Source organism: Tursiops truncatus, chromosome X, assembly GCF_011762595.2.
Source record: "Tursiops truncatus isolate mTurTru1 chromosome X, mTurTru1.mat.Y, whole genome shotgun sequence".
Lineage (NCBI taxonomy): Eukaryota > Metazoa > Chordata > Mammalia > Artiodactyla > Delphinidae > Tursiops > Tursiops truncatus.
The window spans coordinates 78,046,152-78,064,950 of record NC_047055.1 but is presented as its reverse complement, the minus strand read 5'-3'; the positions used below and the strand labels follow the sequence as shown (position 1 = coordinate 78,064,950).

Here is an 18,799-nt window from a genome sequence, read left to right as displayed (position 1 = left end):
TTTATTAAAAGGTTTGGGACTTCCCTGGTGGCGCAGTGGTTAAGAATCCGCCTGCCAATGCAGGGGACACGGGTTCGAGCCCTGGTCCGGAAAGATCCCACATGCCGCGGAGCAACTAAGCCCGTGCGCCACAACTACTGAGCCTGCACTCTAGAGCCCGTGAGCCACAACTACTGAAGCCCGTGCACCTAGAACCCGCGCTCCACAACAAGAGAAGCCACCACCGTGAGAAGCCCGTGCACCGCAACGAAGAGTAGCCCCCACTCGCAGCAACTAGAGAAAGCCCTCACGCAGCAACAAAGACCCAACGCAACCAAAGATAAATAAATAAATAATTTTAAAAAATAATAATAAAAAATAGGGCTCCCCTGGTGGTGCAGTGGTTGAGAGTCCGCCTGCCAATGCAGGGGACATGGGTTCGAGCCCTGGCCGGGAAGATCCCACATGCCGCAGAGCAACTGGGCCCGCGTGCCACAACTGCTGAGCCTGCGCTCTAGAGCCCGTGAGCCACAACTACTGAAGCCCGCACGCCTAGAGCCCGTGCTCCACAACAGGGGAAGCCACAGCAATGAGCAGCCCGTGCACCACAATGAAGAGTGGCTCCCGCTCGCCGCAACTAGAGAAAGCCCGCGCGCAGCAACGAAGACCCAACGCAGCCAAATATAAATAAATAAATAAATAAATAAAATTTATTAAAATAATAATAATAATAAATAAAAGGTTTAAGAATAAACAAATTCACTAATAGGGCAGAATAGTGTCCAGAAATAGACACACACACATATGGTCAACTCAATACACCAATATACTAAGGCAGTTCAGTAGGTAAAGGACCTTCTTTTTAATAAATGGTGCTAGAAGGGCTGGATATTCATGGGGGGGTGGAGGATGATCTTCAACCCCTATCTCACTTTATAACCAAAAACTAATTCAAGATAGATTATACAACTAATGTAAAAGCTAAAACTATAAAGCTTCAAGTAGAAAACATAGGAAATTATCGTCATCACTTTGGGTATGCAAAGGTTTCTTGGACAGGATACCAACAGCTCTAAGCATTAGAGAAAAAAAACGATAAACTGAACTTCATCAAAATTAAAATTTTTGTGCAAATCAAAACTACAATAAGATACCACCTCACACTGGTCAGAAAGGCCATCATTAAAAAGTCTATAAATAACAAATGCTGGAGAGGGTGTGGAGAAAAGGGAACTCTCCTACACTATTGGTACAAATGTAAGTTGGTGCAGCCACTATGGAAAACAGTATGGAGGTTCCTCAAAAAACTAAAAATAGAGTTGCCATATGATCCAACAATCCCACTCCTGGGCATATATCCAGACAAAACTATAATTCAAAAAGATACATGCACCCCTATGTCCATAGCAGCACTATTCACAATAGCCAAGACATGGAAACAACCTAAACGTCCATCGACAGATGAATGGATAAAGAAGATGTGGTACATATATACAACTGAATACTACTCAATCATAAAAAAGAATGAAATAATGCCATTTGCAGCAACATGGATGAGCCTAGAGATTATCATACTAAGAGAAGTCAGAAAGAGAAAGACAAATAACCATATGATATCACTTATATGTGGAATCTAAAATATGACACAAATGAACATACCTATGAAAGAGAAACAGACTCACAAACATAGAGAACAGACTTGTGGTTGCCAAGGGGGAGGAGGGAGTAGGGGAGGGAAGGATTGGGAGTTTGGGATTAGTAGATGTAAAGTATTATATTAAACAACAAGGTCCTACTGTATAGCACACTATAGTCAATATCCTATGATAAACCATAATGGAAAAGAATATGAAAAAGAATATATATATGTATAAACTGAGTCAGTTTGCTGTACAGTAAAAATTAACACAACACTGTAAATCAACTATACTTAAATAAAATTTTTTTAAAAAGCTGTGATGGGGAATTCCCTGGCGGTCCAGTAGGTAGGACTCAGTGCTTTCACTGCCGTGGCCCAGGTTCAGTCCTTGGTCTGGGAACTAAGATCCCACAAGCTGCGTGGTGCAGCAAAACAAAACAAAAACAAACAACAGAAAACTATAATGAGATGTATTTGATGCCCACTAGAATTTCTAAGACATCTTTATTTATGAAGCTGTGATAAGATGGAACTTTCAATAACATTGCTGGAGCATAAAACAGTACAAACCATATTACAGAATTGTTAGGCACTTTCTTATAAAATTAAGCATATATCTACCTCTTCCACTCCTAGGTAATTACCCAGGAGAAATGAAAATGTATGTTAACAAAAAGACCTGTACACGAATGTTCAGGGCAGCCTTATTCATAATAGCTAAAAACTGGAAATAACCCTAATTTCCATCAATAGGAAAACTGAAGAACAAATAGTGGTATAATCATATAATGGAATACTACTCAGCAGTACAAAGGAACACATTATTAATCAAAGCAAGAACATGAAAAAAATCTGCCCAAAAAATCTTAAGTTGAGCAAAAGAAGCCAGACACATGAAAAAATTATATGATTCCATTTCTATGAAGTCTAAGAACATGTAAAATTAATCTATGGTGATAGAAGTCAGGAAGTGGTTGCTTAAAGTGGAATATGGGAAGGGTGGATTGACTGGAAAAAACACAAGAGAACTTTCTAGGGGAGATGGAAATGTTTTTTATCACGTTTTCATTGGTATTTACATGAGGGCATATAACTATCAAAACTCAAGAAATTGAGCATTTAAAATATGGGCATTTTATTGCGTATAAACTTTACCTCAAGAAAAAAGTATATAGGAAGAAATACACACATAAGACATGAATCGAAAGATTAAAAAAGTTAAAAAATGAGACTAAGAAAAATATATGCAACAAGGGATTAATATCTAGAATACAGAAACAGCTCCTGAAGTCAACAGGAAAAATAACAAGAAAAACAAGAAAAAGTCAACCTGAAAGAAAAAAAACCAAAACAAAGGGTATGAGCAGGGAATTCACAGAAATGGAAAGAGAAATGGCCAGTAACAAAAAGATGCTTAATTTCATAAGTAATTGGGGAAATACAAGTTCTATAAAAATAACATGCAATGTTCAAGATAGGGGAAAATAAAAAAGGTCAATAATATCCAATATTGTCAACGGTACAGTGAAACATAGTCTCATATATTGTAGGTATGTGCATACTGGGACAGACATTTTAGAGGACAATATTTAGCAGTATTTAAAAATCTGAAATGTGTACACCCTTCAAACTAGCAATTTCTCTTCCATGTATATAACCTAGAGAATACTCTCACTTGTATATCACATACAAGGCTATTGACTGAGGCATCATTTTGCAATAGCCAGGAACTGAACAACCTAAATGTCAGTCAAAACAGGAATAAACAAACAAGGTAGACTTTGTATACTGTGGAATCCTAGATAGCAGTTGTAAAAATGAGATAGACTTATATACTAATACAAAAAGATTTCAAACATATATTGCTGAGATAAAAGCAAGCTGAAAAACAATATATGCAGTATGATAGCATCTATCTTTAAAAACAACAGGAAAGGGCTTCCGTGGTGGCGCAGTGGTTGAGAGTCCGCCTGCCGATGCAGGGGACACGGGTTCGTGCCCTGGTGTGGGAAGATCCCACATGCCGCGGAGCGGCTGGGCCCGTGAGCCACGGCCGCTGAGCCTGCACGTCCGGAGCCTGTGCTCCGCAACGGGAGAGGCCACGACAGTGAGAGGCCCGCGTACCGCAAAAAACAAAAACAAACAAACAAAAAACAGGAAACACCAATAAAAATATATACACAGAAAAACATCTTGAATGCTACCCACCAGGCAGGTAAAAGTAGTTACCTCTAGATTAGGATTAGGTGGTAAATCAAGGGGGATTTTATCTTCATCCATATTGCTTATGTTTGTATACCAGGAATTGATTCATGTACTACTTGTGTAATTAAAAGGAAATAAATTGATTTAGCAATGCCAAAATTTTAAAAGGCATATAACAAATGTATTACTAAATGTGTGTGTGTGTGTGTGTGTGTATATATATATATATATATATATATATACACGTATATAGAAAAATATCTGGTGATGATACACACCCAACTTAATAGCCATGGTCAAACAAGAGCCTGGCTGAAAACTTAAAAGGAAGATCTGGGGAGTGAAATGTCCACTGGGGACTTTATTTTATTTTTTTAATATATTTTTAAAAAATAAATAAATTATTTATTTATTTTTGGCTGTGTTGGGTTTTTGTTGCTGTGTGCGGGCTTTCTCTAGTTGCAGCAAGTAGGGGCCACTCTTCGTTGTAGTGCACGGGCTTTTCATTGTGGTGGCTTCTCTTGTTGCAGAGCACGGGCTCTAGGCACTCGGGCTTCAGTAGTTGTGGCACACGGGCTTAGTTGCTCCGCAGCATGTGGGATCTTCCCAGACCAAGGTTCGAACCCATGTCCCCTGCACTGGCAGGCGGATTCTTAACCACTGCACCACCAGGGTAGTCCCTCCACTGGGAACTTTATTTAATTTATTTTTTAACATCTTTATTGGCGTATAATTGCTTTACATTGTTGTATTAGTTGCTGCTCTATAACAAAGTGAATCAGCTCTACGTAAACATATATCCCCATATCCCCTCCCTCTTGCGTCTCCCTCCCACCGTCCCTATCCCACCTCTAGTCCACTGGGGACTTTAAAAAGCTCTGATATATTGCTGGAGAAAGCCATGTGCATGCTCAGGAAAGACCTAAAAATGTCAGTAAAGACCTAAAAGGCCCTCATCTTGTACCCTCTGGCTGACTTTGAGACCCTGCTCAAGAAGTAGAGACTAAGAGTTGTAAAGAACCTTAGCATTTAAGGTAAGCCGCAACACAAACTCAGAGCCCTAGGCAAATGCTGGAAGAGTTATAGGTTAAAGGCATTTAAGGAAATGAGACCAATCACTAGCTAACTACTAAAGTAACTGAGCAGACACTTCTGTGACCACAAACTATAGGGAGTTGTAGAATTAGTCCAGTAAAGTCATTAAAGGTATAAAAACAGTAAGTTAGATTTATTTTAGGAATACAAGATGGCTTAGCATCCAAAAAGCAATTAATGCAATATACCAACAGAAGAACCAAAATAACGTGATCATGTCAATAGATGATGAAAAAACATTTGACAAATTCATGATAAAAACACTCAATGAACTAGGTATAGAAGGGAATTTCCTCAACCTGGTAGGGGCATCTGTGAAAAACCCCCAGCTAACATCATACCTAATAGTAAAAGACTGAATGCTTTTCCCCTAAGATCAGGAACAAGACAACAATATCCACTCATGCCACTTCTATTCAACATTGTACTGGAGGTTCTAGCCAGGACAGTTAAACAAGAAAAGGAAATAAAGGTATCCAGATCAGAAAGGAAGAAGTAAAACCACCTCTGTTCACAGATGACATGATTTTGTAAACAGAAATCCTGAAGAATCCATCAAAAAAACTATTAGAAATAACAAGCTCAGCAAGCTTGCAGGCACAAGATCAATATACAAAGCTCAATAAATAATTTGAAAATGAAATTAAGTAAAAACAATTTCATTTACAAAAGCATTGAAAAGAATAAAATATTTAGGAGTAAATTTAACAAAAGTGTAAAACTTGTACTCTGAAAATTAAAAAAAATTTCTATTGAAAGATATTAAAGAAGACCTAAATAAATGGAAAGACATCTGATGTTTATGAACTGAAGGACTTGAAAGAATTGAAAGATGCGAACACTCCCTAAATTGATCTACAGATTCAACACAATCCCTGTGAAAATCCCAGCTGGCTTCTTTGCAGAATATGACAAGCTGACCCTAACATTCATATGAAAATGCAAAGGACCCAAAACAGCCAAAACAATCTTGAAAAAGAACAAAGCTGGAGCCCTCACACTTCCCCATTTCAAAATTTATTACAAAGCTACAGTAATGAGGACAGTGTAGTAATGGCATAAGGATACACATATAGATCAATGGAATAGAACTGAGAGTCCAATTGCTTCTTGACAAGGATGCCAAGACAATTCAATGGGTAAAGAATAGTCTTTTCAAAAAATGATGCTGGGATAACTGAATAGCTACATGCAAAAGATTAAAGTTTGGACTGCCACTTTACACTATATACAAAAATTAACTCGAAATGGATCTCCGACCTATATTTAACATTGAAAACTATAAAACTCTTAGAAGAAAACAGAGACGTAAATCTTTGTGACCTTGGATTAGGCAATGATTTTTTAGATATGATGCCAAACACCAAGCAACAAGAGAAAAAACAGATGAATGGAATTCATCTAAAAATTTTAAATGTGTGCTTCAAAGGACATCTTCAATAAAGTGAAAAAGCAACCCAAAGAATGGAAGAAAACATTTGCGAAGCATAATATAACTGATATGGGGCTAGTATCCAGAATGTGTAAAGAACACACACAACTCAACAATAAAAAGATAAATAACCCAATTTAAAAAATGGGCAATGAATCTGAATGGACATTTTTCCAAAGATGATACACGAATTGCCAAAAAGCGCATGAAACATTATTAGCCGTCAGGGAAATGCAAACCCAAACCACAACGAGGTACCACTTCATACTCACTAGGATGGCTATAATTAAAGACATAATAAAACTAAGAATATGGAGAAATTACAATCCTTTATATATTGTTGGTAAGAAGGTAGAATAGGTACAGTTGCTATGAAAAACAGTCTGACAGTTCTTCAAAAAGTTAAACATAGAGTTATCATTTGACTGAGCAATTTCACTTAGGTATATACCCAAGAGAAATAAAAACACACATCCACACGGAAACTTGTACATCAGTGCTCATAGCAGCATTACTAATAAAAACCAAAAGTGGAAACAACCCAAATGTCCATCAACAAATGAATGGATAAATAAAAACTCAATATATTCATGTAGTGGAATATTGTTTGGCAATAAAAAGGAATGAAGTACTGATACATGTTACAACATGGATGAACCTTGAAAAGATGTTAAATGAAAGAATCCAGTCACAAAAGATCACATATTGTATGATTACATTTATATGAAATGTCCAGAATAGGCAAATCCATAAAGATAGAAGGATTAGTCACTGCCTGGAGGTGGGGTGGTGGGGGGTGGACAATGGAAAAAAATGAGTGACTGCTAATGGGTATAGGTTTCTTTTGGGGGTGATGAAAATATTCTAAAATTTATTGTGGTGATAGTTGTACAACTTTGTGAATATACTAAAAAATCACTGAATTGTACACATTAAAAAAGTGGGTTTTATGGTATATTAATTACATATTAATTTTTTTTAAAAGAAATTTAAACAGCTACCATATGACCCACGTATAACACTCCTAGGTTATACCTAAAGAGAAATTAAAACATTTGTCCACACAAAAACTTATATATAGATGTTCACAGAGCAATATTCAAAATAGTCAAATTGGATACAACTGATGAATGGGCAAACAAAATGTTGTATATCTGGGGCTTCCCTGGTGGCACAGTGGTTGAGAGTCCTCCTGCCGATGCAGGGGACACGGGTTCGTGCCCCGGTCCGGGAGGATCCCGCGTGCTGCGGAGCGGCTGGACCCGTGAGCCACGGCCGCTGAGCCTGCGCGTCCGGAGCCTGTGCTCCGCAACGGGAGAGGCCACAGCAGTGAGAGGCCTGCGTACCGCAAAAAACAAACAAACAAAAATGTTGTATATCTGTACAATGGAATATGATTTAGCAATAAAATGAAGTGATGATATACACTGCAACATGGATGATCCTTGAAAACCTTATGTTAAGTGAAATAAGACAGTCACAAAAGACCATACATTATATGATTCCATTTGTATGAAATATAGGTTAGTGGTTGCCTAGGGCTAGAAAATGGGGTTGGGATGGGGAGTGACTGCTAATGGGTATGAGTTTCTTTTTGGAGGTGATGAAAATGTTCTAAAATTAGATTGTGGTGATGGTTGCACAACTCTGAATATACAAAAGTCCACTGAAATGTACAGTTTAAACAGGTGAATTTTATGGCATGTGAATTATATCTCAATAAAGCTGTTAAAAAAAACTCAGAGGGCTTCCCTGGTGGCGCAGTGGTTAAGAATCCGCCTGCCAATGCAGGAGACACGGGTTCGAGCCCTGGTCTGGGAAGAGCCCACATGCGGCAGAGCAACTAAGCCCGTGTGCCACAACTACTGAGCCTGAGTGCCTAGAGCCGTGCTCCACAACAAGAGAAGTCACTGCAATGAGAAGCCTGCGCACCACCACGAAGAGTAGCCCCTGCTTGTTGCAACTAGAGAAAGCCTGCGTGCAGCAACAAAGACCCAACACGGCCAAAAATAAATAAATTAAATAAATAAATTTAAAAAACAAAAAATAAAAAACCTCAGACTGTACACCTAAAAAAAGATAGAGGAGGCAAAAGAACCTTTAAAAATAGTCTTAAGAAGGATAAATCTCAAAGTTCAAACATAGAACAAAAAGGGCACTTTTAAATACATTCAGAACAAAAAGCTGAATGAGGAAGAAATAGGTCTCTGCCCTGTGCCAGCAGTATAATAATGATAAATGACAAAGAGGTAAAATTCCTCAATTACTATTTCTGCTTCTGCCTTCTCAGTTCCCAAGAGGGAACTGAAGCCCAATATGAGTAAAGAATCATTGTAGTAAGGTAGTAAGCAAGAACTCAGCTACTTTAATAAGAGTTCAAATGTCTTGGACCAGATGAATTATAGCTGAGGGAACTGAGAGTAATTTCAAACAAGAACACTGAAGCTATGTCAATGATATTTGAGGAATCACAGAGAAGGATGTTCCGGAAGACTGGGCAGATGTAATTTCAATTTTCGAAAAAAGAGAGGTAAGTTAATTCCATAAATTACACACCAGTCAGTTTGATATAAGTCTTCTAGATTATTATAGAGATGGCTGGCAAGAACCTAGAAATGGAAGAATAAGCACTAGAAGCCAGCTTGAATTCACTTAGAAAAAGTCAATTTAGGCTAATCCTTCTTTCTTTTTTGTACTGTTACTAAGCTGGTAGCTATGAAAAATATGGTAGACATATAGTATATCTGGACATTAGCAAGGCATCTGAAAAAATCTTTTATGAGATCCTTAAGTACAAAATTGAGAAATGGGAGCTGGTTGTTAATTTTTGTTAGCTAGATTAATAACTGCTTGAAAGACCATTCCCAAAGCATGCAGATTACCAGGTCATTATCATGCTAGACGCAGGTTTCTAATAGTGTATACCATGGGGTTCTCCTAGCCTTAGGAGCTTCATCATTTATATCCAACCACTTAAATGAAGATATGGAAACCATGCTGATGAGGTTTATAAGTGACAACATCTGGGAAGGATAGTGAATACTTGGGATGACAGAATCAGGATATTGATTTTAATTATAAGTAGTTGGGAGTAACAAAACAAAACAAAAACTAAAACTTGCCTGGGCCAGATGAAATCAAACCAAGGACCAGATCCAAATCTCACACCTAAATTAGAAAATGAGTGCAAGGGAGAGAAACAATTTTTCACTGTTTCTGAAATCAGCCTCAAACTTGAATTGTAGTTACTGTTAGAATGTGACCTGAAATATTCCGGTCAAGACACCAACAACAGCAGTAAGAGTACTAGAAGTTTTTATCTATGACTGTAGCCTTAATTATTCTCACCCTCTTTTAGACGATCCCCTTCGGCCTTGGTTTTCTTCTGTCTTTCTGATCCAGCAAGGTCTACAAGATGCAGCTTGGAGCGAAAGCTGCTATTCCTGTGATGATAACAGGACACAAGTGAGAATGGTACACAAGCTTGAGGGTAGGTGAGTATCAAAGCTCACCTGCCAGTTCTCATTTTCTTTCACATCAGTCCAAATGGCTCCATTCATTACTCATGCTCAGAGTACTGATGTCTGGTTATTTTTCAAATCAAGAAGCAAGCTATTATTCAACTTTAGTATAACTAATGTTAAAAATCTTGACTCTTACTTGTAACTTGAACTTACTTGTCACTTTTCTTTCTTTGCTCTATGGAGATTGTAAAGATGGCATGAGATCGGGATGACTGGGAGTTCATAGCTGTGGAGGCCACAGTCCTACAGTTGTTGCCCTGCTCCAAACAGGAAACAGTATCCAGGGCGACTAAAACAGTCTTCTCAGTGAGTCCCACAATCTAATTCAGAGAAAGAAAAAACTCTCTTATGATTCGACTTCAAATACTTCATCAGAAATATAAGGATTGGTGGTTTAAAAAATAATGCCTTGATGTTCCAGTAGAACCTCAATAAATAGTCACAGTAATAAGGGCTGGGTTGTTTTAAAAATTTATTTTATTTATTTTTGGCTACGTTGGGTCTTCATTGCTGTGTGTGGGCTTTCTCTAGCTGTGGTGAGTGGGGGCTACTCTTCGTTGCGGTGCATGGGCTTCTCGTTGCGGTGGCTTCTCTTGTTGTGGAGCACGGGCTCTAGGTGTGTGGGCTTCAGTAGTTGTGGCTCACAGGCTCTAGAGCGCAGGCTCAGTAGTTGTGGCGCACGGGCTTAGTTGCTCCATGGCATGTGGGATCTTCCTGGACCAGGGCTCGAACTCATGTCCCCTGCACTGGCAGCTGGATTCTTAACCACTGTGCCACCAGGGAAGTCCCATAAGGACAGTTTTAACTAGCAACTCTGTGATCACTGCAAACCAAGGTCTCCAGTCTTCGCTGGGTACCTCCAAAACAAGGATGCCAGTCAATACTAGAGCTACAAAAGACCTCTAGATTTTATGGTAGCAATGGATATGTGCCTTCCAGGGAGCCCCAAGTGAAGGTAAGTTTTGGCCCTAAGGACAGCAAGGGCAACACAAATAGCTATGGTTATTTCTCTTTGTTACATTCTCCTCCATGTGGCCCTGTGTTCCTCCCTATATCTTGGACCCATTTTATACCTCATACTCACTAGGGAAAATAGCATGGTACAATTTCCACTGGATTAGGAAGCCAGGAAAACAGGGTCCTAGGCTTGGTACTGTATCTACCCAGGAGAATTTGTACAAGTTAAAATTTCCTGGAGCCTCTGGAGATTGAACTAGATGATTACGAAGTCCCTTCTAGCCTCAATATGCTATGATTTTATTACCCCATAGCTCCCAAATCTATATCTGTGGCCCTAATTTCTAGTCCTATACTTCAAATTGCCTGCTACTTACACTTTGACATCAGTAAATTATGAAACCAAACTCATCTTCCTTCCACCAATACTGATTCTCTCCACTACTTCTTCGTTTCTACTAAGATCGCTATTCTCAAAACCTCAGATTCGCCTTTAATTCCTGCTATTCCCCCATATCTCACCTATCACCAACTCCCAGTCATTCTTCTTTTGAATCCATTGTTTCCTTTTCCTTTCCACATCTACCTGCCTAATCCAGGCCCATATTACTTCACGCCTGAAAAATAAGGCAACATTTCCCTAAATTTTCCTTCCTCATCCTAGTTTTTCTCCTTTTCAATCCATTCTTGTTTAGCCTTCCGAAAGTCCTGCTTCCTAAAATGTCACCAAACTCCTAAGCCCTATGCTAGATAATGAGGGTACAAAGAGATTTTAAGATACTCTCCTAACCTCCCGGGAGCTAACCTAGTCGGAGATATACACGTAAGATAAAAACTTGGTAAAAGTAGCCAGTGCAATCCTTCATTTGGAAGTATTAAGTAGCTTACATACTATTCACAGGGACAGAAACTAAGCTCTTTAGCCTGGCTTCATAATCTGGTCCTAACATACCTCCTATTACTTCCCAACCCATATCCTCTAATGCAGACAGACCGATCTAGTCTTATTACCCCCAGGAATATATTTTCTGCTTTCCTGCTTAAGCTATTCCTTACTACAAGAATAACCTTACTTCTTTACTTACTTATATTCCATCCATCCCAACTGAAGAGTGCTCACAAACTTGTCCTTACCCTTCCCAATTTGAGTCAGAAACTTAACACTTCTCTGTATTGCAAACTTTCCCTCAAATAGTGCTTGGGATTTAATTCCTGCCTTGGTATAGGACATATAAAAGATCTTAGTACTGGGTCAAGAGCCGGCTCAGTACCAACATTCTTTCTGGTGACAGCATGCATTTTACCCAGGTTTCTTATCCCCACTATCCAAACTGTCTTTCTGTAACCCACGCTTATCAGGCTTTCAAAATAAGTCTGATTCTTCAAGCCTTGCTTTAGTGCCTGGCTAATGACCTAACGACCCAGAAGGAAAAATATTTCTGTAGCATAGGCATCTGCCCCTCAAGCACCTGCACCCTAAATTTCAGCTTTCTCTGCAGGGAAGAGAAGAAGGAGAGAAAGATGGATAAAGTATTATTTTACCGAGTTTTCCTAAGTCTGTACTACCCTATTCTCATCTACTTCCCACCTCAAATTCTCCCACTCCTGAATACTCAAGCTGCTGCTAGAACCAAGCTCTGCCTGTTTTCAACACTGGCTCCTGGATTTGGTCCACTCCCATATACAATACTCCCAACCTTGCCTCAAACTTTGTTCAGCTACAGCTCCTCAGCCTACATCTATACCAAGTGATGGAAGCCTCTCAAATAAGCGATCTCTTCTTCCTATGGTACTTATAAATTTAAAATTTTTGTATCGTCTTACTTTCTAAATATCATTCCAGAGATCTAGCACAATGTCTATTACATTGTTGTCTAACAGAATTTACTATGACCATGTTTTATATCTATGCTATCCAATACAGTAGCCATTAGTCACGTAGCTATTGAGCACTTGATATGTGGCTGGTAACTGAGGGACTGAATTTCAAATTATATTCAATTTTAGTTCATTTAAGTTTAAATAGCCATTTGTGGCTAGTGGCTACCATACTGGACAGCCCAGCCTCAGAACTCTGTAAATAGCCAATAAATATTTAATTGATATTAGCATTCCTTCAAGAGGTAATAGGAAGGTGATAAAACTTCTTTCCCCACAAAAGTTCCCATCTAGGAATTCTAGGTTAACAAAGGGAATTAGGACCACACAAAATCTGAAGGACTGAGATGTCAGTAGTGATTTAAAACCACAGTGGCAAATAAAAGGAGTGTGAACTTTAGTAGTGGCCAACATTTTAAAATAACATCAAATGAGAGAAAAACACACCTTTATGCCTTCCTTAGGATCCTCCCGTATATTTATTTGAGGGGCTTTCTCACGAGATGGGCACAGAAGATCCAAGATTTCTTCATTGTAAATCTGGTATTGTTGAAAACAAAGTGGTAAAAACAAGATGTTAACAGTGGTAATTGAGGAGTGGTGGGACCACAGGTAATTTTTAAAATTCTTTATGACTTTCTGTATTAAAAAAATTTTTTGCAACAAACATACTATTTTTATAATTAAGAAAAGGATTTTAACACTACATGTAACCATTTGATACTCATAGGAATAAATTCACATATTACTTGTAACAAAATTGAGACTGCTCTCTTGAGAGAGTGTTTCTCAGGAATAGCAGACACGATGAAAGCTACATGGGTGCCCAAATTCAGTTCTTTGATGGTGTCATGACAACATCACCTTCACCAATTTTGTTAAAATGTAAGCAATGGGTCCTTAGTGGAGGGTGGAAGTGGGAAGCAAAAGGGAGAGGTAGCAACCAATATTTCAACAACAACCAGAACTTTAAGTACTAAAACAGTGTTTGCACATAGTAAGCACCACATTTGTTTGCTATTATTGCTGTTGCTACTATTTAATATAGCAGGTTCCTAAGTTATTTTTACATTTGGTCACCTTGGCCACAACTGGGTTAATCAAGAGTTTCAAGAAGGTTAATCTTAATGATGTTTAACTCCCCATCTTCCACCTCTATACCTCCTATACCAACTAACATATTGAGATTCAACTTCAGGATGAAGTATTCACATACTATTTATAATTGCATGTTTAAATTATATACATTTAATTATTGCTCCTTAAAGATAAGACATCTTATCACTGCTATGGAATCAACCAGCTAGTTTCCCAGAAGCCATAAGTTCCCTAACTATGTGTTTCTGGTGTCATGAGGTTAGATATAACCGGTCAGTCTACTTGTATACTGATATATAATTGAATGAAGATACCCACAAAGGCAGGGACTTCTATCTGTTTTGTTCACTGATATATCCCAAATACCTAGAACAGGGCCTGTAACATGTAGGTACTCAATAAATATCTGTTGAATAAACACTCTGTCATCACTTACACAGCTCAATACTTCACCCAATTTTTATAACATTCTTCATGGAGTAGCAACATTATCACTCAAGCCTCGAAACACTAAAGGGATATCAAATATTTTTCTACAGACTCTACAGGGAATCAATAATAGAGGCCAAACTGGAATTAAAGGATTCCTATTATCTTTTTATATGGGAATGCCAACTCCTCTAACAATCGGATTAAACAGACTATTCTGACAACAGGGAAAGAACTGGGTGGGAGCCAGATCCAACTGAGCCAGTGAGTTTTCTCTATCAATTTATTAAAATGCAATTTACTAAAAATGCAATTTATTCATTTGAGTCATGCCAGGAAAAACCTGATTTGTATTTATTTTTCTACCCAAAGATAAATTTGAATTCAGAATAATTAAAGATAAATCATTTACCTCCAAGTACGATACTTTCAGAGTAAATTCGAAGTCACTCTTTTTATCAATTTCTTGGAAGAGCAGCTGTATTACTCTAGGAATGACCCCAACTGTTGGTTCATTTTCTTGCTCTGCAGTATATGCACCTCCCATCGAATAGGTTTTTCCAGAGCCAGTTTGCCCATAGGCCAGGACGGTTGCATTGTATCCTGACAAAATAGAAGTCACATGTGCGGTGATGCTCAAATATTTTCAACCAATCAGTACACTCTACTTCCTTCAGCAATTACTTGTAACAAAATTGAGACTGCTCTCTAAACACAAGGGTCTCTTAGGAATGTCAGACACAAAGAAAAGTTATATGAGTGCCATGACTTTGCACTACTCCAAATAAGCAAAGAAGAAAAATATCAAACCTGAATGTGTGCCTCTCTTGATAGCCCTTAAAAGCTAGGAGGTAAAACACTTAAAGATATGACTGAGATAATGAAGGTGGCCAAGTCACTGTCTAAAAGCCATTCAGAGTTTTATAATTCTACTTTCTCTCTACTTGGAACAATTCTAAATTAGGGCAATTAAATGAAAGTTTTAGAAGCTGCAAATAGAAGGGATTCCAACCTGTATTTCTTCGATTAACAGAGTCTTCATTTGAAAAGGCAACAAAGTTGCTTTTTACAGTCAAAGAAAGCATCCCTCCCTATATGAATTCTCAGACTGCATTTGGACCGTATTATCAGGCTCCTCATAGAAATGTCATCATTTAAGTATGATTCAATGTGATATATGTCCTTTGCTTTTTTTTCTTTTTGAAAGAACTTATTCACCTAAATGAAGACCTTGATGTTCTGGAAGATCTTAAGATGTTAAATTGAGATTTTCACTGTAATAGATTGCTAATATCACCTGGCATGACTCTGGGACAAGAGAATAATATTCCATAATCTTCTGTAATACCACAGATATGTATATATAGTAATAAGTGGGGAAACCAAGTTTCAGTACTTTTTACAAAAACTCAGGGTGCTGTTGACCTGACTGAAAAATACTGGCTTTATCTCTGCAAATGAGAGCAATGTTAACAAAACACATAGATATTGGAATCACTTTCTACTTTATACTGCCTCTAAAGACTATAATTCTCATAGTTTCCCAAGTTAAGAATACTAAAGTAGAACTATAGTGTTCTTACTAAGCTGTGAAAGGTACATTCTGAGGAAGATAACAAGATAATGAAGGGTCTGGATACCATATTTTTTTTTAGGAATGGCTAAAGGAAAGGAGGGATGGTTAATTAGAAGAGACTTAGAATCAAATAATGGTCCTCCAAATATGTAAATAGGAAAAAGATTAACTTTAGAGTGGAAAAGTCTGGCAGACATCACCTTAATCAAATGATCAAAATGAACATCAATAGTAATGGAACAAATCAAAACTGTGTGCTGCCTGATAGAATTCAATGAGAAGAATACAGCATCACTTCTGTGATATTCCTGCTAAAGATATATTGATACAACCTGAATCTAATCATAAACTTCAGACAAAACAAAATTGAAAAACAGTTTACAAAATAACTGGCCTGTGATCTTCAAAAGTGTCATGATCATGAAAGTCAAAAGAAGACTGAAGGAGTTTTATAATAAAGGAGACTATAGAAGTAGTACAACTAAACGTAACATACGATTTTGAACTAGATCCTTTTGCAACAAAGGACATTATTGGAACAACTGGTGAAACTTGAATGAGGTCTGAGGACCAGATGGTAGTGAGGTAGCAATGCTAATTTCATGATTTTGATGGTCGTATTGTAGTTACATAGGACAGTAGGACAGAAGTTCTTGTTTGTAGCAAATATACACTGAAGTATTCGGGGGCCATCAGGTCAACAACTCAAGTCAAATGGTTCAGGAAAAAAAAGGTCTTTATGCTGTTCTCGCAACATTTCTGTAAGTTTGAGATTACTGCTTTAATAATTTAAAAATTTGAAACAAAGTATTCAATGTGTCCTGAGCCATGACATCATTTTAAGAAGTGAAAAAAAAAATGTGAATAGCTGTTGCTCGGAAGAAGGCTTCTGTTTGTCTAGAGGGATGAACTAACATCATTGGGCAGAAATTATGGGGAAGCAAATTTCATCTCAATATAATCTAAAACAATTAGAGTTGTCCAAAACCAATCAACAGGACTACCCTATGAGCCAGTGATATCCCTGTCAAAGAAAAAAATTTTAACCAGATGCTGGAAGTTCACTTAGAGATATTGCTAGAAAGTATTTTTCTTTGGATGGAAAGTTAGACTAGATGATGTACAAATATCCCTTTCAACTTTAAGGGACTAGTATGCCATGGTTCTACTTCTTTTAAATAGCCCTCTGCTTTGAATCCTGAATAACCACTGTACTAGAATAACAACTAGACACCTCTCAGGCACTGCTCCCTTCTTCAGAACTTTGCCATAGTCTTCAATAACACTAAAGCCTTAGCTTCTGTAATCAAGATTATTAACTGGCCAGGGTATTCGGGGGCTTTAGGAAATCTCAAAGGTTTTAACTTTTAAAATACTTTTTCTTAAAGATAGGAGCAAAAAGTTTAATATTTCTAATGTATTTAAAAGTATGAGGACTTCCTTCGTGGTCCACTGGCTAAGACTCCACGCTCCCAATGCAGGGGGCCCTGGTTCAATCCCTGGTCAGGGAACTAGATCCCACATGCTGCAGCTAAGAGTTCGCATGCTGCAACGAAGATCCTGCACGCAGCAATGAAAATCCCGTGTGCTGCAACTAAGACCTGACGCAGCCAAATAAATAAATAAATAAATTTAAAATTCACAAAAGAAAAAACACAAGTGATAAATGTCAATAAAATATAAAAAGATTTTTTAAAAAGTATGTATGTAGTCATCTATTTCCACTCCTACCCCTGGACTTTGAACTCTTCCAGGGCCCAGAAGCTAAGTTATTTATCTCTGAATCCCTCAACAGGCTTTGCAGTGCCAGGGCCTCAAGTAGATCCTCATCAGCACCCATCAAACAGCTTAGAATCTAATGAGGTTCCAGGACGAACAAACAGAAACATATACAAGTCAAAGATGAGCAGAACCATAGAAAGCAAATATAGTATAAAACTAGTTTCAAGGGTACAAGTGATATTGGGTTAGTTCTTAGGCTGTGGGCTTTTTGAAGGCAGGACTCATGCTTCATCCATTCCTGTATTGGCAGCACGCAATCACAGTACCTAACACAGTGTATGCTCAAGAACCGTTTGAAGAATCAAACAGCCTCACCTTTAAATACGCCTTTTATGAGTGGTGCTACTGCTGTATTGAATACTTCCTCCTGTTCAGTAGAAGGGTCAAACACAAAATCGTAGGTAAAGGATTTGTCAGTACCAACCACCACCTAGAGAAGGCAAGGGACAAGGAGTAAGAAAAAAAATGAAAGGCCAGACCACGCCCCTCACTGCCATTTGGCCCCAGCTCTTCAGAGGCAGGCCCAGGACTCGCTACGCACCTGAGGTTCCTCGGGTACGAAGGAAAGGCACATCTGGCAGCCCTCATTAATCTCTTTGGGGACCAGAGGGCGACATCGCAGTGCCACTCTTACAGGAATGCCCTTCACCTCTTCCTTCATGATCCTACCTCGGCACCGTCTCTGCGGAGGGGGGGGGGGGGAAGATGATCGCTGATTAAGTTTGGTAGGTTGGCAGGGGTGGGAAGGCGTTCTTCCTCAGTTCCGGCCTTCCTCGGAGGGTGTGGTGGGTTAGGGAAGTCAGCGGTAGCTTACGGTGGCAGCCTCCCGCTCCCAGCGGGATCGCTGCCTCGGGAAAGTCACTGTCCCTCAGACTTTGCCACGACAGGGCTGCCAGTCAGCCGACCCTCTAAAGAGAGCGAAGTGGCGTCTGAAATGAAAAGGAGAAGCCCAGCGGAGACGACAACAAAGAACCAAAGCCCCAGGGTACCAGGAAAGGCAGATCCTGAGCTAAGGTGTGCCCCCTTAACTCACCAAACTACACGTCCCTTCCCCAGTCTCCCGCCGTCCTGTCCCAACCGCAGCTTTAACCGCCAAGTTTCAAACCTCTCTCGGAGGCGCCAGCCAATTGGAGCGCAGACAGACTGTGCGTGGAGCACGCACGCGGCGCGCGCAGGAAGACGCGTTGGGGAGAAGGAGGGCCTGC

The 18,799-nt window shown here is 38.9% G+C and overlaps 1 protein-coding gene across 4 annotated transcripts in view; it reads right to left on the bottom strand.

Annotated features, from left to right (window-relative positions):
• Positions 1-18,750, bottom strand: part of KIF4A (kinesin family member 4A) — a 127,116-nt gene extending 108,366 nt beyond the window's left edge. For 2 of the 4 annotated variants that reach the window (XM_019949067.3, XM_033849104.2), the window contains exons 1-7: positions 18,628-18,749; positions 18,136-18,276; positions 17,910-18,024; positions 14,649-14,839; positions 13,157-13,249; positions 10,028-10,194; positions 9,699-9,793 (exon numbers count right to left, since the gene is read on the bottom strand). In XM_019949067.3, coding sequence (XP_019804626.1) covers positions 9,699-9,793; positions 10,028-10,194; positions 13,157-13,249; positions 14,649-14,839; positions 17,910-18,024; positions 18,136-18,255 — 781 coding nt within the window. In that variant the 5' untranslated portion in view covers positions 18,256-18,276; positions 18,628-18,749. The other 2 variants (XR_004524376.2, XM_019949068.3) reach the window with 2 other exon arrangements.
• Positions 18,751-18,799: the final 49 nt, after the last annotated feature.